Here is a 24,366-nt window from a genome sequence, read left to right as displayed (position 1 = left end):
GTTCTGAGTTGGATGATCAGCCATGATCATAATAAATGATGGTGCAGGCTCGAAGGGCCGAATGGCCTACTCCTGCACCTATTTTCTATGTTTCTATGTCTCTTTGTTTCGTCTCCATATCTGAGTTCACTGTTAAGTTATGCAAGAAGTGGGTGGAACGATTGGGTGTACAGTCACTATTATAAAAGAGAATAAAGTCTAGAGGTCAGGATTTAGTGTTTTTCTGATCATTCCAAAATCCAACCATGGAATTGAAGGCCTTGTATTTCTTTGTGGTAATATTTTCTTTATTTTTCTTATGCCTCATCTCCTGGACGGAAAGAGACCTGATATATAATTTCAGGTATGGAATGCATTCTTTGCAAAAAATTATAATATTCTCCTACACATGAGAATAACTTGAAGGTAAAACCCAGTAAAAGTATATATAATTAAACTGATACGTGCAAAAATATATTGAAATTACCTCACAGCAAAAGTTATTTGGTCTGACTATTCTATGTTGGTATTTATCTTTCTTGAGAATAAGTTGCTTGAATTATCTTTATTCAGTTTTTTTCTTTAACCTTCGAAGGCAACCTGTTTCAAAATTTCAATGTGAAATGCTCAGTGCTACGGTCAGTTGCTCTGCTGCCAGAAATGCTCAGTTGGACTGCAGTCCATAGGTTTCTTTACAAATTCCTCAAATTCCCCTGAGACAAGGATCAATAATCTTTTAGCAATCAAGGTGGCATAGAATGAGTACAGAGTGATATTGAGGTTAAATGATCAACTGAATGGCAGAACAGGCACAACACACTATCCTCTGTTTCTCGTGTTTAGTGTGAGCATGAAATCACACATCCATTCTCACTGCAGCCTTTTGACCACAAAGAGATACAAAGTATATTTGCACTAGTGGATGTGGTTTATGGGCTGACTTGCAAATACTGTATGGAGTTCCCATTGTCTGCTTGTGGGTCTCTAAAACAACCATCATCGTGTGTTTTCCTCTGTGAATATTGCTGATAAAATGAATAAATATCATAAAAGCTGTGAATGATCCCTCCTCAGAAAGTTATACTGAGCCAAATTCATTTTCTTGAGAGTAGGACATCTCCTTCTATGCTGCAGTACAATTAAACAATAAAATCTTCAGTTTTTTTTTCTGAACCCTTAGTGCCTTGGTGGAACATGGGGCCTCCACAAGGGTCCTCCATTTCTGCCTGTCTAGGTTAAATATAATTTATGTTAATTTAAGTTTGTTATCTTATCTTTGACATATTTGTAATGCACTGTGATGTTGCAGCAAAAAAAGCTATTTTATGCTATTTATTATATACGTTATGCCTGTAACTATAAACATAAATTTTGCACATTAAAGAAATATTAGGGCAGATACACAACAGTTTAATCAAAGGCTTGGGTTTTAATGTGAATGTTAAGGAAGAAAGAGAGAGCCGGAAATGAAGATTAGGGAGGGAATTCAGAATTTAAGTCATGTGCCGGTGAAGACATGAAGTTAAATGTGGGATGTTTAAGAGACCAGAACTGGAGATCCCAACTATCTTTGAGAGCTGGAGCAGTGCAGGAAACCTCAGAGACATAGAATGACCTAGAAAAGTATTTTAAAACAAGGTTGGAATTATACAGTTGTAATCTTACCTCACATAGATCAGCAATGAGTAATGGAAGAAGGGTGAGGGGTAGTGATGTAAGGTTGAATCATTGCCTTCCTGTTTGGTTTAGGAGTAATAACTGTACTACTGCACTGAAAGTAGGTTTGTCTTTCAACTCCTTTTCTCATACATTTTCATGAAGCCAGGTTTTAACCTTTTTCATCATAGAATCAAGAAACAGCAAAGGAAGAATCAGCAGGAATTAAATTCACCAGAATGTATGGAAATGGCCAGTATGCTCACACTTAAACCCAAAAGGTAACAAATTTTCCAAAGTTCAAAGTACATTTTTATTAAAGTGTGTATACCATGTACAACCTTGTGATTAATCTTTTTCCAGGCAGTGAGGTATTCTATTGAAATAAGATGGAGTGGGTTTTTCTTTAAAGATGCTGTTCCCACCATTGATAGAGCCTTTGAGTATACTGAACTGTGTATCTATGTTTGTGGCTGTCAGACCCTCTGGCCAGTAGTCAATAAGGCATAATACCTTAATTTTCTTAGGAACACAATGATAGTGGTCTTCTTAAAGGAGATCAGAACCTCAGTAAGAAGAAGGGAGAGGTTAAAAATGCCAACAGATATCACCTCCTACCCTTCACCTCCAACCCCACCCCCCAGATGATTTGCACAGGATCTAAGGACACCTTCTCGGCTAGATGCTTTCTGCAGCTTCTCTCTGACCTTATGTCTGCAACAGTGGCTGTGAGTTCAGGTGTGATGGTGGTGGTGACATTCCAATGCTCTTCTGTTCAAAATGTGCATAGAATGTGTTATATTCATCAGGAAGGAATGCGCTGTTGTTCGTGTGCAGTTCTACTTAATTTTGTAGCCTATGACAGCATAAAGGCCATGTCACAACTGGTGGCTGGTCTGAGGCTCTATTTTGGACTGGTGTTGTCTCTTAACACCCCGATAGCTTTACAGAGGTCATATCTCAATTTCCTCTCTCGGTCAGGGTCACTGGATTTGAATTCCACAGAATGGGACTTCAGTAGGGAGTGGATCTCTTGCATCATCCATAATTTTCTCTTTGGAAGTGCCTGGATTGTTTCTCTCCTTCACACAGCCCTCAATACACTTGTTGATAAAGTCACAAAGGCAAGGCGCGGTGGATGGGGGAAGATATGGGAGTGTTTACTGGAAGTTAGAGAAATCAATGTTGATGCTGTCACATTGGAGTAATTTAGCTAGCTCCAATTTCTCAAACTTACAATAACCACTTGCCTATGATTTCTGTTCTCCCACTTGCTTTTGCTCACTCTTCCTTTTTCTTCCCCTCCCACCCTCATGCAGCCTTCCCATCACCGCCCTGTGCTTTCCCACTTTCTTCCTTTTATTCAATGGTGTACAGTTCTCTCCCATCAGATTCCTTCTTCCTCAGCCCTTAGTCACCTTCCAGCTTCTGAAATCATTTCCTTTCATCCCCCACTGCACAATCTATCTTCTCCCCTCTCACCTGGACCTTCCTGCTCGTGCTCTTCCCCCCACCTTTTTATTCTGGCTTCTCCCCTCTTCCTTTCCAGACCTGATGAATGGTCTGGAACTGAAATGTCATAGATATTGCCTGGCTTGCTGAGTTCCTCCAGCAGTTTGTGAGTGTTGCTCAAAATTTTCAGCATCAGCAGAATCTCTCGTGTCACCTGTTACGTATGTGCGGAGCAAGAATAACAATGGAACGGTAGGATCAAACGTTTTTGCAGAGTCATGTTTGCTACTGTATACACTGGGCACCTTACTGTGAGGGAACAATGAACCAGCCCTGCTGAGATGAAAATCATGCACACTGCAAATCCCACATAAAAAATACAGGAAACCCGATCAATTCACGACACAATCAATCCATCGCATGAGGACTTGAATCAATCCATCGCATGAGAACCTGCCACACTCTTGCAATTGATTGAATACAGTTCATCCCTCCTCCCCACTCATATAGATGGGAACCGAAGGGAAAGTGAATAACTGAGGTAAACCCAAAAAAAATGATGTAATACCTGTTCTGCTCAGTACCAGTCAACCAACTGGTCTACCTTGGTGGACACTCACAGGGAGTGTAGCTTCTTCCCTGTGAGTTTCTGCTCACTTGGTGTCGAAGACAGTGGGTAATGAATCTCCATTTTTTTTCTTGATGATATACCTGCTTAAGACTACCACACATTGTTTCTTGCCGGTGCCTCCATTTTCACCACCCCTGGGTGGGCATCATGCAGATCACGGAGTTCACACTTGTGACCTTGGGGCAAACTACAACACAACTGTTCCATAATATGCAGCCATCTTGTAGGCTCAGTTCATGTTGGTGATTTGTGAAGGGTTCAAATTGATAGGGAGGGCTGGTGGGGCAGCGGATCTAAGTGCTCTTTTCACCTGTGACGGGAATGGATCCCAGGCGGTCCACGGTCTAATGAGGCGACTTTTGGTGGGAGCTTGTCTACATTTTCTCACAAGTGGGCAACCTCAAATGGTACACAAAATGCTGGAGAAACTCAACAGGCCAGGCAGCATCTGTGAAAAAGAGTAACAGTCAACGTTTTGGACCGAGACCCATCATCAGGTCTGGAAAGGAAGGAGAGAAGTCAGTATCAGAAGGTGGGGGGAAAGGAGGAAGAAATACAATGTGGTAGGTGATAGGTGAATCTGGGAGGGGGGAAGGGTGAAGTAAAGAACAGGGAAGTTGATTGGTGAAAGACAAAAAGGGTTGAAGAATGGGGAATCTTCTAGGAGAGGACAGAAGACCATGGAAGAAAGAGAAGAGGGAGGAGAACCAGAGAGAGGTGATGGGCAGGTAAGGAGTTAAGATGTGAGAGAGAAAAGGGAATGGGAATGGTGAAGGTGGGCAAAGGGCGGGGGGGGGGGGGCAATTACCAGAAGTTTGAGAAATCAATGTCATGTCATCAGGCTGGAACCTACCCAGATGGAATATAAGGTGTTGCTCCTCCACCCTGAGTGTGAGCTCATTGCAGCAATAAAGGAGGCCGTGGACTGGCAGGGGGATTGTAACCAGTACGATAGAGCTGAGGATGAGCTAGCAGGTTTACAAGTAGATGATGGATGTAATATGAATGGAAGGAAGTACGAGCCAATGACGGAATAATTTACCTGAGGTGGGTTGGGAGGAAATATAGTTAAGTATATAATATATATTAAGTACATGTATGTCTATCTCAGGGATTTGTATCTCACTTTATAAATATGGGTGAAAATATCTGAGAAATGATCGAGGATGAAAGAGTATGTTCAAACAAAGCAGCAGAAAAATAAATATCAGCAAGCAGTACATCTATAGAAGTTACTGAAGCTGAAAACTGATAAATCTCAAAAATCTGACTATCTGTTATAAATCCCAGCTAGCTACTGGGATGGCAAAATCTCTGGTTATAATCTTCAAAAATCTACAGATTTTTGAATAGTCTGTACTGGGTGTGTGGTAGCAAATGTGCCCCTAATATTTAAGAAAGGAGGGAGAGGGAAAACAGGAAGCTACCAACTGTTGGGGCTGACTTCGATAGTTAGAAAATTTTTGGAATTCACAATAAAACAGATGTTACGCCCTGGTTAAGATTCTTACTGCTATGCTGCAGGTATTTCATTTTAGCATTTCTGAAAGAGCAGTCTATTTTGCTTTCAGCCTGTTTGGGTTTGAGATGCGATATGGGGCTTTGTTGTCCCACTTAGGAATATGGTGTCAGCCAGTCTGGATGGTGGAATTGGGAAAAGGTTCTAAAGAATGAGGTTTCTGTGAGGAACACTGGAGTGGGTCCAAGTCTTTCTGGAGCTGGGAGAAGACAAGAGAGAAGAAGGCTAAGGTGCCATCCCTGTTGCGCAAGGTGATCTGTGCAGATGAATGGCTTCAAAGAGGAAGGACCAATACTCCCGTGGGAAAGTCTGTTTTGTTCAAGATGGATTTTGAGTGACACTTGGAAGGTGGTGTGTGCTTTCATGCAGACCAAGGGTCCAGCATATGAGTTAAGGACAACTGCAAGAAGAGATTCAACTTATGCGTACATCTGACTGTTTAGTTATGATGCGCCCTTTTGTTATTTTTCTTTCTTTTCTTTAATAACGGTTAGGTTAAGTTAACTTTCTTAAATATACTTTTTTATAATTGTAAGCAGTGTATGGTGTGTTATTTCTTGCCAACAGCAAGTGCAGGGGGGGACAGTAAATCACACAGCATTCACACAAACGGGGGTTTGGATAGGCGAGATATCCCAGTCTCCCGGGTTTGTCAGGACGAAAGTCATATACACCCTTGACGTATGAAGCTTGCAGAAAGGTAGTTTCCCTTTTACTGAAACAAATAGGAATCCACTGGAGATGTACTTATGTTGCCTTTGCATTCTGTCTTAAATATCACAAAGTTTTGTTCACCTTTTACCTCTAAATCATTACATTTTTTTGCTTTTAGGTTTTCTGAGAATAACTTTATTGAACTGTTCAAGGCACTTCAGGAATGTAAATGGATACAGAACACAGAAGAGCTCAAGAACTTGAGGTAATTTACAAATTGTTGTAATCTGTGCAAAATTACAAGTATAAGCAACATTGTAATTGTTCCCACCTCTTCCACTTCCTCTGGCAAGTCTTTCCATATTCCAAGCACAAACTGGATCGAAAATATTCACCTTAAATCTGTGCCCTCTAGTTTTAGACCTTATCTATGCCTCCATTTTGTAAACCTACAGTATGTAGAGTATTCCCTCACCACTGTTGCTCCAAGAAAAATAGGAAATAGATTTGTAGGATGGTAAATTAATTGGCCAGTGCATTGCCTACAAGCTACTACATAACCATCATCCATGTGTCTGACAATCACTCTTTTGTGATCCTCCTTTTAAGAAGCGAAGTCCCTTTAGAAATGAGTTGAGGAGCAATTTCTTCAGAAAGAGGGTGAATCTACGGTTGGTTTTGCCCACAGAGGGCTGTGAAGGCTCTCTGTGGAAGGCTGAAGAATGAATCTGAAGAAAATAAATCATCATGATTGAGAGGTGCAGCAGACTAAAATGGCCTGAATCTGCTCCTACATCATATGGTCTTTGTAAAATAAAAATGACTTTATTAACTTAATTAAGTTACAGAGACACAAGCAGAATTCTTACAATGTCCCTGTTAGCACATGGAAAAGTGGCTCCACTAACTTGTATGTAAAAACAATGCATTCTCAAGACAGAGATTTGTTAGTCAATGTTCCAACACACACTGCAATGAGTGTTGGACTTGGTTTTGATTGATACTTGATTGGAATAATTTCCCGACTCAGAAGTGATGGTGTTGCCAGCTGGAAAAGTATGAAGAATCAATGGTACAAAATTACCATAAGACCATGAGACATAGGAGCAGAATTAGGCCACTTGGCCCATCAGGTCTTCTTTACCTTTCTATCATCGCTGATCCCAGATCCCACTCAACCCCATACACATGTTTACTCACCATATCCTTTGATGCCCTAACTGATCAGAAAAGTATCAACTTCCGCTTTACAAAGACCCACGGACTTGGCCTCCACCGCAGTCTATGACAGAGCATACCACAGATTCACCACTCCCTGGCTAAAACAATTCCTCCTTACCTCTGTTCCAACAGGTCACCCCTCAATTTTGAGGCTTTGCACCAGAGGAAACATCCTCTCCGCATCCACCCTATCTAGTCCTTTTAGTCCATTCAACATTTGGTAGATTTCAATGAGATCCCCACACATCCTTCTAAATACCAGTGAGTACAGGCCCAAATCTGTCAAATGCGCCTCATGTTAACCCCTTCCTTCCTGGAATAATCCTCGTGAACCTCCTCTGGATTCTCTCCAATGACAGCATATTCTTTCTGAGGTATGGGGCCCAAAACTGTTGACAACACTCCAAATGCGGTTGACTAGTGTCTTGTAAAGGCTCAGCATTATCTCCTTGTTTTATATTCTATTCCCCTTGAAATGAATGCCAACATTGTATTTGCCTTCTTTACAAAGAACAAAGAACAAAGAATAGTACAGCACAGTACAGACCCTTCGGCCCACAATGTGTGCCGATGCTTAAACCCTACCTCCCATATAACTCCCCACCTTAAATTCCTCCATATACCTGTCTAGTCGTCTCTTAAATTTCACTAGTGTGTCTGCCTCCACCACTGACTCAGGCAGTGCATTCCATGCACCAACCACTCTCTGAGTAAAAAACGCTCTAATATCCCCCTTGAACTTCCCACCCCTTAGCTTAAAGCCATGTCCTCTTGTATTGAGCAGTGGTGCCCTGGGGAAGAGGCGCTGGCTGTCCACTCTATCTATTCCTCTTAATATCTTTTATACCTTTATCATGTTGCCTCTCATTCTTATTCTCTCCAAGGAGTGAAGACCTAGCTCCCATAATCTCTGATCATAATGCATACTCTTTAAACCAGGCAGCATCCTGGTAAATCTCCTCTGTACCCTTTCCAATGCGTCCACATCCTTCTTATAGTGAGGTGACCAGAACTGGACACAGTACTCCAAGTGTGGCCTAACCAGAGTTTTATAGAGCTGCAACATTACCTCGCGACTCTTAAACTCTGTCCCTCGAATTATGAAAGCTAACACCCCATAAGCTTTCCTAACTACCCTATCCACCTGTGAGGCAACTTTCAGGGATCTGTGGACTTGTACCCCCAGATCCCTCTGCACCTTCTCACTGCCAAGTATCCTGCCATTTACTTTGTACTCTGCCTTGGAGTTTGTCCTTCCAAAGTGTACCACCTCACACTTCTCCGGGTTGAACTCCATCTGCCACTTCTCAGCCCACTTCTGCATTCTATCAATGTCTCCCTGCAATCTTTGACAATCCTCTACACTATCCACAACACCACCGACCTTTCTGTCGTCTGCAAACTTGCCAACCCACCCTTCTACCCCCACATCCAGGTCGTTGATAAAAATCATGAAAAATAGAGGTCCCAGAACAGATCCTTTTGGGACACCACTAGTCACAACCCTCCAATCTGAATGTACTCCCTCCACCACGACACTCTGCCTTCTGCAGGCAAGCCAATTCTGAATCCACCCGGCCAAACTTCCCTGGACCCCATGCCTTCTGACTCTCTGAATAAGCCTACCGTGTGGAACCTTGTCAAATGCCTTACAAAAGTCCATGTAGATCACATCCACTGCACTACCGTCATCTACATGCCTGGTCACCTCCTCAAAGAACTCTATCAGGCTGGTTAGACACAATCTGCCCTTCACAAAGCCATGCTGACTGACCATGATTCTTTAAGTGCCCATAGATCCTAACTCTAAGAAACTTTTCCAACAGCTCTCCCACCACAGACGTAAGGCTCACTGGTCTATAATTACCCGGACTATCCCTACTACCTTTTTTGAACAAGGGGACAATATTCGCCTCCCTCCAATCCTCCAGTACCATTCCTGTGGACAACAAGGACATAAAGATCCTAGACAGAGACTCAGCAATCTCTTCCCTTGCCTCGTGGAGCAGCCTGGGTAATATTCCGTCAGGCCCCAGGGACCTATCCGTCCTAATGTATTTTAGATTTTTTTTTAGATTTTTAGATTATGAAGACACACAGCCCTCTTTTATTGTCATTTAGTAATGCATGCATTAAGAAATGATACAATATTTCCTCTGGTGTGATATCACAAAACACAGGACAGACCAAGACTGTGAAAAAAACTAACAAAACCACATAATTATAACATATTGTTACACCAGTGCAACAATACCATAACTTGATGAAGAACAGTCCATGAGCACAGTAGAAAGTTCAAAGTTTCTCAAATGTCCCATATCTCATGCAGACGGGAGAAGGAAGAAAAACTCTCCCTGCCATGCCCGACCACAGTCCGACTCTGAGTCGTCCGAAAACTTCGAGCCTCCGATCAGCTCTCCGACACCGAGTACCAAGCACCATCTCTATCCAAGCAATTCGACCTCAATCTCGCTCGCCAACAGCAGGCAAAGCCAGGGATTTTGAGGCCTTCCCTCTGGAAGATTCACGATCGTGCAGTAACGACAGCAGCAAACGGGAATTTTAGAAATTTCTCCAGATGTTCCTCTGTGCTTTCACCTCTCTCTCCATCAAATCAGAATTGTCCACGGCCCCTATTTAATGGATATGATATTATTTTCACCGGAGGGCTGAACACACGCGACGCGCTGCACTCTCTCCTCCCGCCTAACAACTCCAACACCTCCTCTCCCTTAATATCAACATGTTCCAGAACATGCACCTCACACATATTGTCCTCACCGTCATCAAGTTCCCTCTCATTGGTGAATACCGAAGTGAAGTATTTATTGAGGACCTCGCTCACTTCCACAGCCTCCAGGTACATCTTCCCACCTTTATCTCTAATCGGTCCTACCTTCACTCCTGTCATCCTTTTGCTTTTCACATAATTGAAGAATGCCTTTTGGGGTTTTTTTTTACCCTACTTGCCAGGGCCTTCTCATGTCCCCTTTCTCTCCTCAGCCCTTTCTTAAGCTCCTTTCTTGCTACCCTATGTTCCTCAATATACCCATCTGATCCTTGCTTCCTAAACCTCATGTATGCTGCCTTCTTCCACCTGACTAGATTTTCCACCTCACTTGTCACCCATGGTTCCTTCACCCTACCATTCTTTATCTTCCTCATTGGGACAAATCTATCCCTAACATCCTGCAAGAGATCCCTAAACATCGACCATGTCATGGTCCAGTCCATGAAGTCCGCATTCCAGTTCACAGTCCGGTCCGTGGACTCAGGACTCCGTGTCTCCCAACTATCCCTTGTTTCGGTTGGGTTAATCATAGGCACCTGATTCCCATCTTGTGGCTTGGAATATAAGTAGCCTTGGGGTTGAGTGTGAGGGCTGGTTTGTCTTGTCAAGATCCCCTGGTAGCAACCTGCCGGTGGAAGGCTAGAGCGGCCACTTGCCATCTTTAGGCTGCGTTGGAGAACCATCGCTTCATGGAGCCTTGCTGTCGGCAGTCAGAGTCGTCTTTGCGGTATGGATTCAGCCGTTTCCCGGGCCAACTAAGTGGCTGTCAGCCACTCCAAGTTAGGTAGGGATCCGGCTGTTTCCGTAGCCAGCTGAGGTTGCTGGCCATAACTGCGTCTCAGAGTAACCCCGATGCAGAGCTGGAACTATCTGTCGTCCTTCGGTATTTGTCTCTTCTTGTCCTCACCTCCGTGGGGTAAGACAGGGCATTCTGCTGTTGCCCTGCGGGGGTACCTGTCTTGTCTTGTCCTTGCCTCTGTGGGGTAAAGCAGGCCGTTCTGCTGTTGCCCTGCGGGGGTACCTGTCTTGTCTTGTCTTTGCCTGTGTTGGGTAAGTCCAGCCGTTCTGCCATTACCCGACGGATGGACCTGTCCTACTTTGGTGTGGAGATAAAGTTGAGTCCCGGCTTGACTATGGAAGAGTCCCGGCTCTATGTCTATTTACTGTCCAGTCTCATGTTAGTGTCGTGTTAAAGATGAATCCCAGCTTTTCGAAGGATAAGTCCAGGCTCTATGTTGATGTACCATTCCCAGTCTGTCTCCGAGCTCCAGCCTCTGAGTTATCAGCCTCCGCATTCCAAGACCCTAGACCCTAGCCTCAAGCCTCAACACCCGAGACCCCAGACTCCAGCCTCAAGACCCCAGCCTCCAGCCTCCAGCCTCCAGCTTCAAGCCTCGACCCAAGACCCCAGCCTCCAGCCTTAAGCCTCAAGACCCCAGCCTCCAGCCTCAAGCCTCAAGCCTCAAGACCCCAGCCTCAAGCCTCAAGACCCCAGCCTCCAGCCTCCAGCTTCAAGCCTCAAGACCCAGGACCCCAGCCTCCAGCCTCAAGCCTCAAGACCCCAGCCTCCAGCCTCAAGACCCCAACCTGCAAATCCCAGCTTCCAGCCTCAAGCCTCAAGACCCCAAACTCCAGACCCCAGCCTCCAGCCTCAGGCCCCATCCAGTCCTGTAGCCATGTCATGTCCTTGCCGGCTTCTGGGGTCCAAGCCCGAGGCAAGACCCAGGTTTTGGGTCTTTGGCCAGTCTCTGGCTCGGAGTCCAAGCCCAGGCTCCTAGTTCATAGTTCCTTGTCCATGTCCTAGCCCTGGTCCTGCATCCTAGTCCTGTTCCTAGTACTTCAGTGTCTTGCATTCGGGTCTGATCCCCACGCCCCCAACTGTGACAGACCATATGTCTATAGTACATTTCCCTGCAAAAACATCATCCGAATTCACACCCGCAAGTTGTAGCCTTGTAGCATCAGAATTTGCCCTTTCCCGATTAAATATTTTCCTGTCTTCTCTGATTCCATCCTTTTCCAAGATAATGCTAAAGGCCAGGGAGTGGTGGTCACTGTCTCCCAGATGCTCACCCACTGAGAGATCTGTGACCTGACCCAGTTTGTTACCTAATACTAGATCTAGTATGGCATCCCCCTAGTTGGCCTGTCAACATACTGTGACAGGAATCTGTCCTGGACACACTTAACAAACTCTGCCCCGTCTAAATTAATCAGGTGCCAATTAATATTAGGGAAGTTAAAGTCACCCATGATAACAACTCTGGTATTTTTGCTCCTTTCCAAAATCTGCCTCCCAATCTGCTCCTCGGTATCTCTGCTGCTGCCAGGGGACCTATAGAATACTCCCAATAGAGTAACTGCTCCCTTCCTGTTCCTGACTTCTACCCATACTGACTCAAAAGAGGATCCTGCTATATTACCAACCCTTTCTGTAGCTGTAATAGTATCCCTGACCAGTAATGCCACCCCTCCTCCCCTCCCCCCATCCCTTTTAAAGCACTGAAATCTAGGAATATTGTGAATCCATTCCTGCCCTGGTGCCAGCCAAGTCTCTGTAATGGCCACTACATCATAATTCCATGTATGTATCCAAGCTCTCAGGTCATTATCTTTGTTCCTGATGCTTCTCACGTTGAAGTACACACACGTTACCACAGACGTAACCTGTAAATTAACCTTCTGGCAGTATTGCATGAGGATTCTTAAGTCCCTCTGCACTTCTGATGTTTGAACCTTCTCCCAATTTAGACAGTAGTCCACGCTATTGTTTCTTTTCCCAAAATGCATAATCATACATTTCTCAACACTGTATTCTATCTGCCACATTTTTTTGCCCATTCTTCCGATTTGTCTAAGCCCTGCAGCAATTGCATTGCTTCCTCATCAGTACCTACCCCTCCACCTATCTTTGTATCATCCGCAAACCTTGTCACAAAGTCATCAATTCCATTATCCAAATCATTAACAAACAATGTGAAAACTAGTAGTCCCAATACTGACGCCTGAACACACCACAAGTCACGGCCAGCCAACCAGAAAAGGCCCCTTTTATTCCCACTTGCTGCCTCCTGCCTCTCAGCCATTCCTCGATCCATGCCAGTATCTTTCCTGTAATGCCATAGAATTTTACCCTGTTAAGCAGCCGCCTGTGTGGCACCTTATCAAATGCCTTCTGAAAATCCAAGTAAATGACATCCACTGCCTCACCTTTATCCACCCTGGTTGTTACTTCCTTGAAGAACTCCAACAGTTGTCAGGCAAGATTTCCCTTTACAGAAACCATGCTGACTTTGACTTATTTAATCATTAATCTCCAAATACCCCGAAACCTCTTCCTTAATAATAGACTCCAACACTTTCCCAAACACTGAGGTTAGGCTAACTGGTCTATAATTTCCTTTCTTTTGCCTTCCTCCCTTCTTAAAGAGTGGAGTGACATTTGCAATTTTCCAGTCCTCCAGACCCATGTCAGAAACAAGTGATTCCTGAAAGATCATGACCAATGCATCCATTATCTTTTCAGCAACCTCTCTCAGGACTCTGGGATGTAGTCCACCTGGTGCAGGTGACTTATCCACCTTATAGAGCATAGAATATATTCTGTGTGACATATCTATCTCACACCTTGTAAACTTTTCCCAGAAACTTCAGACACCTATGTTCTGCCATCCTCCCCGCCAGTATCCTCCTCCAATCCACCTGGGCAAGTTCCTCTCTCATGCTTCTGTAATTCCCTTTATTCCTTTGCAATACATGTGACTTATGCTTCTCCCTCTCAAGTTACACACAAACTGTTACAGTTGTGCAAAACATTGATTAGAGACAGTTAGAGAAATGTGTTCAATTCTGGTTATCGTGATACAGGAAGGATGTGGTAGCAATAGAGAGAATGCAGAAGAGTTTCACCAGATGTTGCTTGAAATGGAAGGTTGTATGGTTGCACTTGTATGGAAGGTTGGGTTTGTTCTCACTGGAAAGCAAGTGGCTGAGGAGTGAGTTTATAGTGCGTTTTCAAATTATGAGGGGTATAAATATGAGAGACAACGTAACTTTCACAGAGCAGGGGAGTCTAGAACTAGAAGACATAGGTTAAATGTGAGAAGGGAAAAATTTAAAGGATTACCTGATCAGTAAATTTTTGTTGGTAAGACAGAGAGTGGTGTAAATTTGGGATGAGCTGCCAGGGGCACTGATAGAGGCTAGCACTATTACAATCTTTAAAGATAGTTGGACAGGGACTTAGACTGGTACAGAACTTGGATATGAAAGGTATTGAGGGATATGAGCCTAATAGGATTATCATCAATAGGTATTGTGATCTACATAGATCATATAGATAGTCTGACTTTATCCTCAGAGAAGAGGAGTATACAATTTGATGGCACAGGTACAGGCTGAGAGGTGAGATATTTAAATTCAAGATTCAAGACAGTCTAATGTTATTTCAAGGATCCAAGTATAAAGGAGAACAAAACAATTGTTACTCTGAATCTGTTGCAACACAAAGAAAAGCACAGTTGTAAACACAATAAATATAAATGGTTGTTTTTTTTTGGAAAATAGAGAATTAACACAAGTAAAGGGAAAGATTTGGGAAAGGGATAAAAAAAAATGAAAAAATTAAGTAAATAAGTACATAGGGATTGGATAATTATGTCTGCGGGCAGGAACAAGCACGAACAAATTGGGATATAAACACCTACAATGGTTGGTATATAGGCTTGTATACAGCATTTTGGACCAGTGGAAATGGTCCAGAAGGGTTGTATGGAAACTATTATTACCATTTTTCTTAACAACTAATTTCATTACTTAGCCTAATAGGTTAGATTTACCACAGTACATAATTATCTATTTAAATGTTTATTTTGCTTTTATATCATCTCAATGTGTACTTAAGAATGTATAAATAATTGTAGTTTTATACATATAAAAAAATGGAAAAGGTTATATGTGTGAAAAAAGTACATGATAATTGTGAACTCCTTATCCAAATAAAAATTAAATTTAAAAAAAAAGATATCTTACATGCATAGATTGTTCAATTCTACATAAAATGAGGCTAGGTACAGGCATGTCAATATATAAAGTGACTCTGACAGGAAATAATGAAGTAATAATGATCAGATATGGGTTAGTTTGTTGAGATGTTGATCAGCCTTCTGTCTTCAGTGAGATCTGAGGGGCAAGATTTTCACACAGGGAGTGGTGAATGAATACACATCATAGTTGACATGGAAGAGGTGGGTCGAGAGGGTCTGGTTCTGTGCTGTTTGCTTCTGTGATTCAATGTTTTCTCTTCCAGGTCACAGCTGCAGAAATGCTGCAATGCAAGTCAAAATTTTATTGTCACTCAGGACAATTCACCATTGGGAACAAATATCAGTTATAGTGCAGAACCTCGAAGAATTTTTAAAATTACAGAAGATATTGTCAATCTACTTCCTAAGGTAAGTGATAGTTTTGCTCAGGTATGTATGAATTAAAGTGTGAGATGTGCTACATTCATAAATTGATGTACACTGCAGAGAATTCACAACACCCTGGTTCATTTTTTCATTCCACTGTTCACACCACTTTTCTATCAAATGATGGAGATGAAACCTTTGCTCTCTTACATCATCATTTTTCACCATCCATGGATCGATGCAGACCTTCCATGAGAAGCAACAATTCATTTTCTTTGAATCAAGTTGTGTCTATTGCATTTGGTACTCTTGGTGTGGAGAAGTCAAATGCAGATTGTGGGAGTTCTACATTGTTCCATTGATGCCGAATGTAACTTTGAGAACCAGCATCTCATCTCCCAAATATGAATATCATAATCCTGGGCCTTAAGAATGAGTTTAACAGTTCCAGGTAACTTTCATAAAAAGATGTACCTGTGACTTTATTTCAATATTTTATATTTCAATGTGTCTCTATCGTAGTTTTTTTGTTTAAAGTGTCAGTTTTTAAGATGATAGTTACTTGACAATGTTGACTTTTTCACAGACAATCTGTTAAATCAAAAATGTGCAGATGCTGATAATCTGATTAAACAGAAAATATTGGAAATTCTCAGTTGGTCAGTCAGCATCTGTGGAAAGAAAGGCAGTTAACAATTATCTTCTCACTTTTCCATTCCTGATCAAGGGTTCTTAGTTAGAAACACTGGCTCCTTTCTCTTTTCACTGCAGCTGCTTGACCTGCCAACTTGTTTTGGATTTCCAGCATTTGCAATTTTTGCTCCAAGGAAAAGTCTTTCTGAAAAGCACTTACTGTCTCATTCAGCTGCTGATCCATCCTCCATGCTAAACTGCATATAGACGAAGCCCTAAATAGTAATTGTGCAGAATATATTCTGCTCCAATAATCAGTAAGAGTGGCTAAGAAGCACCTATGGAGACTGAGCCACTGGGGTCTGAAGGATCTACCTCCTCTGTTGCTGCAGTAATTGATAATTGAGCCAACACTGAAAGATGGAATCATAGAAATTTAAAGCACAGAAGGAAATCATTCAGCCCATTGTGTCCAGAACTATTCCGTAATTCCACCCCAGTCCCATCCATATAGCATTGAGTAGATTCCTATCACATATTTATCCAATTCCCTCCTGAATATGACAACAGAACCTTCATCCACAACATTTGCCCTGTGCAGCTGGATCCTAGACTTCCTATCGGATCTCCGACAGGTGGTAAAGATGGGCTCCCTCACCTCTGCTCCTGTGCCCCTCAACACAGAAGCCCCCAGGACTGTGTCCTGAGTCCCCTCTTCTACTCCCTTTACACCCACAACTGTGCTGCCACACACAACTCCAATCTGCTGATCAAATCCGCAGAAACACGAATTGATCAGTCTTATTTCTAATGGTGACGAGACAGCCTACAGAGGAGAGGTTCTTCAGCTCCATTCTCACCCCTTATTCCCATATCCATTAATATCCAGGAATCTATTTTTTTGAGTAATGTTGATGACCAGGACTCCATTGTCCTCTGGGGCAGATAATGGCAAACAATCAGCAAGTGAAGAAGTTTCTCCTCATCTTAGTTGTCAATGGCCTATTCTTCTTCTCAAAGTCTAATCCTTGATTCCTCGGCCAGGGAAAATATCCTCACTGCATCCAGTCCAGTCTGTCAAATCTTGTAAGAATATTTTTGTTCTCTCATTCTTCAAAACTCTGGAGAAATAAGGTAATCTTTGCATTCACTCCTCATATGTAAACATAGTGATTGTATCTGATGTCATCACTTACTCTCTAAGTAAATAAGTAAATAAAAGGATATCTTTCCGAAGAATCCCCTTTAAACATCTTTGCTCCAACCTTAAATATATACTCTCTTCTTTTTGATGCAACTGCCATGGCGAAAACTTACTATCAAAGGCTTTTATTTTTACCTGTATCAGTTCACTCATCTGCCTCCTTCACTGCAGGGAAAAAAGGTCCAGCCTATTAAATCTCTCCCAATGACTAACAGTCTGATTGTGATCCATGCTGCCAGCTCACCTGACTTCCCTGGTGAGCCGGCTAGCCCTCTGTGCTCCCTACCCTGCCTCTGTCATCTCTGCCCATTGAACTGGCTTGATTTATTCTCTACATTTGTCTCCTCACATGTGGCATGACTGCGGTTCTTCCAATTCCCCTGCTAAATTGGCTTATCCCGCACCCCGCCACCCCCCGAGTAGCATGGGCGACTTTAGGCCATTTGATATGTGATCATTGAGTCTGTGTAGCAGCTGATGAGAAAATCATTTAATGTGGGAGACAACACTGGTAAGTTGGTTTATTATTGTCACGTGTACCAAGGACAGTGAAAAGCCTTGTTTCAGGTCCAGAACCAGAATCAGAATCAGGTTGTATGTCACTGGTAGATATTGTGAAATTTGTTGTCATATCACAGCAGTACATTGTAATATATAATATTAAAATATATAAATTACAAAAGGAAACAAATATTTAATAATTATATTCAGTAAGTAGTGCAAAAAGAGAGCAAATAAAGTGAGGTAGTGTTCATGGGTTCATGGTCCATTCCAAAATCTGATGGCAGAGGGGAAGAAGGTGATCCTGAAGCATTAAGCATGTGTCTTCAGACTACTCCTTAACGGTAGCAACGAGAAGAGGACCTGTCCTGGGTGATGGGTCCTTAATGATGGATGGTGCCTTTTGAAGCTGTCCTGAATGCTGGCACATATCCATGAGCGTGGGAATCATGGGAAGATGTAACATAATCATTCAGAATGTTACAATAAATGAAAATTAAATTAAAAGCAGCTGCAGATACTGAAAACCTAAAATACAGATATCGTGGGTGGGTACCCATGATGGAGCTGGCTGGGATTGCAACTTTCTGCACCTTTTTCTGATCCTGTGCAGTGGCTCCTCCATTCTGGACAGTAATGCAACCAGTTAGAATGCGCTCCACGGTACACCAGTAGAAATTTACAGGTCTTTGGTGACATATCAAGTCACCCCAACCTCCTAATGGATTAGAGCTGCTGTTATTTTATCAATATGTTGGGCCCGGGACAGATCTTCAGTGATGTTGACACACAGGAACTTGAAACTGCTCATCCTTTTCTCTGCTGATCCCTCGATGAGGATGAGTGTGTGTTCCCTCAACTGCCCCTTTCCTGAATTGACAGTCTAATTGACTTTGAATGGAAGGTTGTTGTTGTGACACCATTCAATCAGCTGATCTCTTTCGCTCCTGTATGCCGCATCATCATCTGAAATTCTGCCAACGATAGTTGTGTCATCGGCAAACTTCTGGATGGTGTTTGTCATCTTTATAGATCCTTTCATCACATCAGAGTCCTGAGATAGTGCAATGATCGAATGCAGATTAAAGGGTGGTGAGGCTCGTTGGGCCCGAAGGACCTGTTCCAAGCTGTACCTCTAAATATAATAAAATCATTAGTGTTACAAGCTGAGAAAATGCAGCACTAGCAAACAATAAGGTTCAAGGCATAAGAAGGAGGCTGTCAGGTCCAGGGTCCATCCTTGTCGTAATAGGATATTGTTGAATAATTTTGTAACCGCAGGGTACAAGTTGTCCAGGGGCCGGATGGTATGTGCTTTCGTCTTTTGTATCTTCTTCTACGAAAGAGAGGGTAGAAAAGAAATGTCCAGAGTGGAGACAATAGTTGAATGATTAGAAATTAAATGAGTTGTAAGGAATAATATTGAAATAATTCATGACAGACTAAAGGAGATCGGGGAAATAATCGGTCTTCTTTCTAAAATCATATTGAAATATATATTTTTAACTTATAATAAATTGTGAGCATTGCTTCACTATTGCAACTCGAATCTCATTATTTTGAAGATAAGGAAATAATAATTCCAAAATACTTCTTACAAATGCAATATTCATGTAACTTTCTTGTTTTGAAATAAGCTTTGAAACATTTAGATAGACATTTTAATGCATCCCCTCCCTTGATATTCCCCCCTTGATATTTCCTCCCTTAAATATACTATAAAATAATATTATGATGTTAATTATATATGTATAGTTAATAGAACAAAGGACATAAAACAGTTCAGCACTGTAACCCTTTGACCCACAATGTTGTGCTGAACCAATTGAATTAGTAATCAAATGGCTAACTAAACGAATCCATTCTGCCAACAAGATGTCCATATCCTTACATTTCCCTCACAGCAATGTGTCTATCTAAATGTCTCTTAAAAGTCCCTTATGGATCCGCCTCTACCACCACCCCAGGCAGCACTTTGCAGGCACCCACCACTCTGTGTAGAAAACCTGCCCTTCACATCTCCTTTCAACTTCCCCTCCTCTCACCTTCAATGTTTGCATTCTGGTATTAGAGATTTTAACTCTGAGAAAAGGATACTCACAACTCTACCTATGCCTTATGAAAGGCATCTTATAAACCTACAAAATTGTTCTCTGCAACACTGAAGAAATTATTGAATTGTAAGAGATTTTAATTCAATGTCACTGATTTTGTTTAGACAGTACCATTTAAAAAACTTAAACGCTGCTCCGTTGTTGGAAATGCTGGAATTTTAGCAAACAGCAGCTGTGGAACTGAAATAGATCAGGCTGCCTTTGTGTTCAGGTAAGAGTCAAAACGTGGCTTGGAGTTTCTCTAGAAATGTTGGATTTCTGCAGCTGATCACTTAGTTTGAATGTTATCTTCCTCTGCAATTTTCTTACACCTGTCACAAATCCAATGATTAATTTTGTGTTACTGATGACTTCATTACCAAGTTTTAGTAATTTATTTCTAAATAATTTAAATACAAAGCTGTTTCATCTATTGCCTTTGCTGGTCCGATGACAAATTTGTGCTTTTTGATTTTTCCTTTAATTTGCTGTCTTCATGGTGTACCAAAGTGGTGAGTTTATATTACACAAATATTTATTTTAAGAAAAAGTATTTTAAAACATATGTATATTTGTTTTCAGGTGTAACCTGCCCCCTCTCATTGATTACAGGCAGGATGTGGGAACTAAAACAACTATCGTGACATCCAATCCAACCATCATCAAAGACAGGTGATTGTCAATTTGGATTTGTTAATCAACTAAAAATAAAGATAAAGATCAATGTGTGACAGAGAGAATAGGAGAAAAAGAGAGCTGTGAAGTGAAAACTGGTACATACTGCTGCCGAACTCCCGAGTTTTAGCTGTTTTTCTTCTCTAATTTCTTTCTTCATCATTGCATTCTAAAGCAATTAGATGGACTCATGTGAACAAGGAATTGCATTTCAGCCTGGTGTACAGGACTGTAAAATAATCCAGATCTTTGGCAACACACAAATGCTGGCGGAGAAACAGACAGTCATCATTTTTGGTCAAACACTTTCAACTAGACTGAAAGATAGATGGGAGATAGTCAGTAGAACAGGATAGAGGAAAGGAGTTGAGCAAGAGCTAGTGGGATCTATGAGAGGAGGGGTGAAATGCAGATTAGGCAAGGGAGAGTGGATCTGAAATGTCCTCCTTTTTAAGGCTGTGTCCTAAATATAGAACATAGAACTCAGTACAGAGCCTTCAGCCCACAATATTTTGCCATCCTTTTAACCTACCTCAGGTTCATTCTAACAATTTCTTCCCACAGAGCCATCCATTTTTCCACCATAGTCAACATGGTTTCCTCAATGGAAAATCTTGCCTGACAAATCAGCAAGCACTCCTCCCCCCACCCGACTCGAGAACTGACAGGCTCTCACTTGTCATCAAAAGAGAAAGGGATGGCTCAAATGCAGTGGCTGCCTCAATATTTCTGTCAGCGACATCAGTGAGGAATTGAATCATACATAGAGCCATACCCTGGAGACGCACGTTTTCCAGGGTGCACTTGAAAACATCAAAATGCCAGTCTACAGGACGAATCTGAGAGTGAGATCCCGCTATCTGTGAAGAACCGTAGTTTGAGCTGCAGTTGTCAATCACAGACTCCAACAGGACCCCAGTCACCTTGATAGAAAAAGGAGCTATTTCAGAGATGAACTGGAAGAAATCTTCCGGACCTGCAAAAGCCTCTGCTGCCGTCTTTTCCAGCTTCTGCTGTTCCAAAGGAAAAGTGCTGACATTGCAGAGAGTTTAAAGGAGGTTCACAAAAATGATTCTGATTGAAAGATTTGATGACTCTGGACCTGTACTCACTGGAATTCAGAAGAATAAGGGTGACCTCACTGAAACCTATTGAACGTTAAATGGCCTTGATAGAGTGGATGTTTCCTATGGTGCAGGAATCCAAGACCAGAGGATACAGCCTTAGTTTAGAGGGGTCTCCTTTTAGGATGGAGATGAGGAGGATTTCTCAATGTAGAGAATGGTGAATCTGTGCAATTTGTTGCCACAGGCAGCTGTGGAGGCCAAATCATTGGGCATATTTGAGGCAGAGGTGGATGGATTTTTGATTAGCCAGATCATAAAAGAATGCGGGGAGAATGCAGGAGAATGGGGCTGAGAGAGAAAATGGATCAGCCATGATTGAATGGTGAAGCAGACACAATGAGTCAAATGGCCTAATTCAACTCCTATGTTGCAATGGTCATATTGTCTATCTAAGTGTCTTTCAAATATTCCAAATGCATCTGTCACCAACACCACCACTCTCATATGAGCCATTTTTGTCCTGGGAAAAAAGTGCTGGCTGTCCACTCTATTATGATTCTTCTCACTTTATGCACCCCCATCAAATCATCTCACATCCTCCTTCGCTCCAAAGAGAAAAGCCCTAGCACGCTCATCCTTTCCCCATAAGACAGGCAGCATTCTGGTAAGTCCCCTCTGCACCGTCTATAAAAACTCCACTTCATTCCTGTAATGAGGCAACCAGAACAAAGGCTGATAGTATCCGAGAAGTTATTGGTATTCTTCTTTAGGAAGACAGATCCAAAACATGTATTTAATCAATAATCTATTTCTTTGCTTTTGATTATAATTTCCATCATTTCACTTATTCTGATTTTAGTATTGTTTTAGCTTGTACTGCCTCAGTACACTCTTGTAATGAAATAATCTTTCTGGATGGTATGCAAGATAAATTTTTTGTTGTACGTATGACAATAATAAATCAATTTACGAACTCAACAGAACACGAACCCCATCCCACCCCATGGACTTTGTTTGCCCCAGCAACAACCCTGATCAGATCCAACTCTATGCTTCCTCACAATCATGCCTTTGGTTGTACCTTGTATGTGAATGAAAATTCCTTCCCTTACACGACATCTTAGCAGATTCCAAATTGAGGGTGAATCACCAGAATCATCTGGCACCAATTATAGGTTTTCCTGGTCACTTTCCAAAATTATATGGAGAAATTAATAACCTTGATGTAACTAATATTATTTATTTTACAGTTTTAAAAGTCTTCATTTAAGAAGAAAGCCATTTATGGATCATCTCTCTGCATTTGGAGAAGCTTTTGTTCTATTGCCTGCATTTACTTATCTCTTCTGCACCTCACTTTCCTTCAATGTTTTATACACTCTGCAGGATTTTGGAACAAAACAGCAGGCAGTGTTTTTAAATCCTTCATATATTAACTACATCACTAAATTCTGGAAAGGTGAAGGTGTGAATGAGATTCGACTTTCTAGTGGTTTCTTGTTACTAACTGCAGCATTGGAGTTATGTGATGAAGTTTGGTTGTATGGATTCTGGCCTTTCTCCAAAGATTTAAGTGGAAACCAGCTCTTCCATCATTACTACGACAACAAGTTGCCATCACACGTTCACAAGTTGCCTGCTGAGTTTTACAAACTTATGCAGCTTCACGGGAAGGGCATTGTGAAACTGCATGTTGGTGGCTGTGAACATTGAAGAAATTAACAAACTTGAAACAACAAACTTTATTACATTGTAAATGAAAAAAAATAAAAGCTGCAGATGCAGGAAATCTAGAACAAAATCCTTAATATTAGAGATACATGAGAGTCAGGCAACATCTCGAGAGAAAGAATCAAAGCTGACATTTCAGAATTGAGAAGTGATCCAGCCAAAACATGCTTCCTTTTCTCTTTCAAAATGCTATCAATGTCCAGCGTGTTCAGTTATGTTTTATAACTCCCAAATATTTAACTAATTGAAAGAAAGACATGGATATCTTAAATGTGAGTCTAACAGTTTTTAATTTCAGTGAGTTGCGCACATACCATGTGATAGTGTCATGATATTAGCAATTCACATATTTTTACATATAATCTGTAATTAATTACTTAACAAACAAGAATGCTTTATCAACAACATACTTGCACTATTACTCAAATACTACTGAATCATTAAATTTACAACAGAAGGGAGTGGGAGCAGTCAGCATATTTTGTGCACCACAGTCCAAAGGAGACATCAGTTTGCGTAGAGGGAGAGAGAGTTTAAAAGAAATGGGTGGGAGTGGTCAGCACATTTTGCATGCCGTAGTTCCTGAGGAGATACTGGATTGCACATATTCAAGCACTTGGGAAGGGCCAATAAAAAGAAATCTGGTTTCAGCACAGCAGTGCTGGAGTATGGAATTGAGGCTTTGGCTCAGCATAGAAACATAGAAAATCTACAGCACATTACAGGCCCTTAGGCCCACAGTGTGGTGCTGACCATGTACCTGCTCAATGATATCTAATCATTGAGGTATCGATGAGGAGATGTATTTATTCTTTCTTTCTTTTTGCACATTTAGAACAGTGGGGATGCCAGGTAGAATGTGGAATACTCCTCTTGTGGGATGTGGGAAGGGAGGGAGACCTCCAATGTCCCTGACGACTACCCCTGCAAGAAATGCATCCAGCTGCAGCTTCTCAGTCTGTTAAGGAGTTGGAGTTGGAAATGAATGAACTCCAGGTCATTCGGGAGGCTGAAGGATTGATAGATAGGACCTAGGGGGAGGTAGTTATATCTAAGGGGCAGGACACAGGTAACTAGAACTGGGTGAGATCAGGAGGGGGAAAGGGGACAGGCAGCCAGTGCAAAGTACCCGTAGCTGTTCCCCTCAA

General features: G+C 41.9%; 1 protein-coding gene across 1 annotated transcript; it reads left to right on the top strand.

Moving 5' to 3' along the window:
* Nucleotides 1-251: 251 nt before the first annotated feature.
* Nucleotides 252-22,983, top strand: LOC134343619 (alpha-2,8-sialyltransferase 8F-like). Its single transcript, XM_063042386.1, has 7 exons — nucleotides 252-343; nucleotides 1,827-1,916; nucleotides 6,070-6,156; nucleotides 15,212-15,356; nucleotides 19,871-19,977; nucleotides 20,328-20,417; nucleotides 22,874-22,983. The coding sequence occupies exons 2-7, from the start codon at nucleotides 1,879-1,881 to the stop codon at nucleotides 22,905-22,907; spliced, it is 501 nt and encodes a 166-aa protein (XP_062898456.1). The 5' UTR covers nucleotides 252-343; nucleotides 1,827-1,878; the 3' UTR covers nucleotides 22,908-22,983.
* The last annotated feature ends 1,383 nt before the right edge of the window (nucleotides 22,984-24,366 follow it).

Source organism: Mobula hypostoma, chromosome 3, assembly GCF_963921235.1.
Source record: "Mobula hypostoma chromosome 3, sMobHyp1.1, whole genome shotgun sequence".
NCBI classification, from domain to species: Eukaryota; Metazoa; Chordata; class Chondrichthyes; order Myliobatiformes; family Myliobatidae; genus Mobula; species Mobula hypostoma.
Note: the sequence above shows the minus strand (reverse complement) of the source record. Positions and strands in the feature narration are given on the sequence as shown.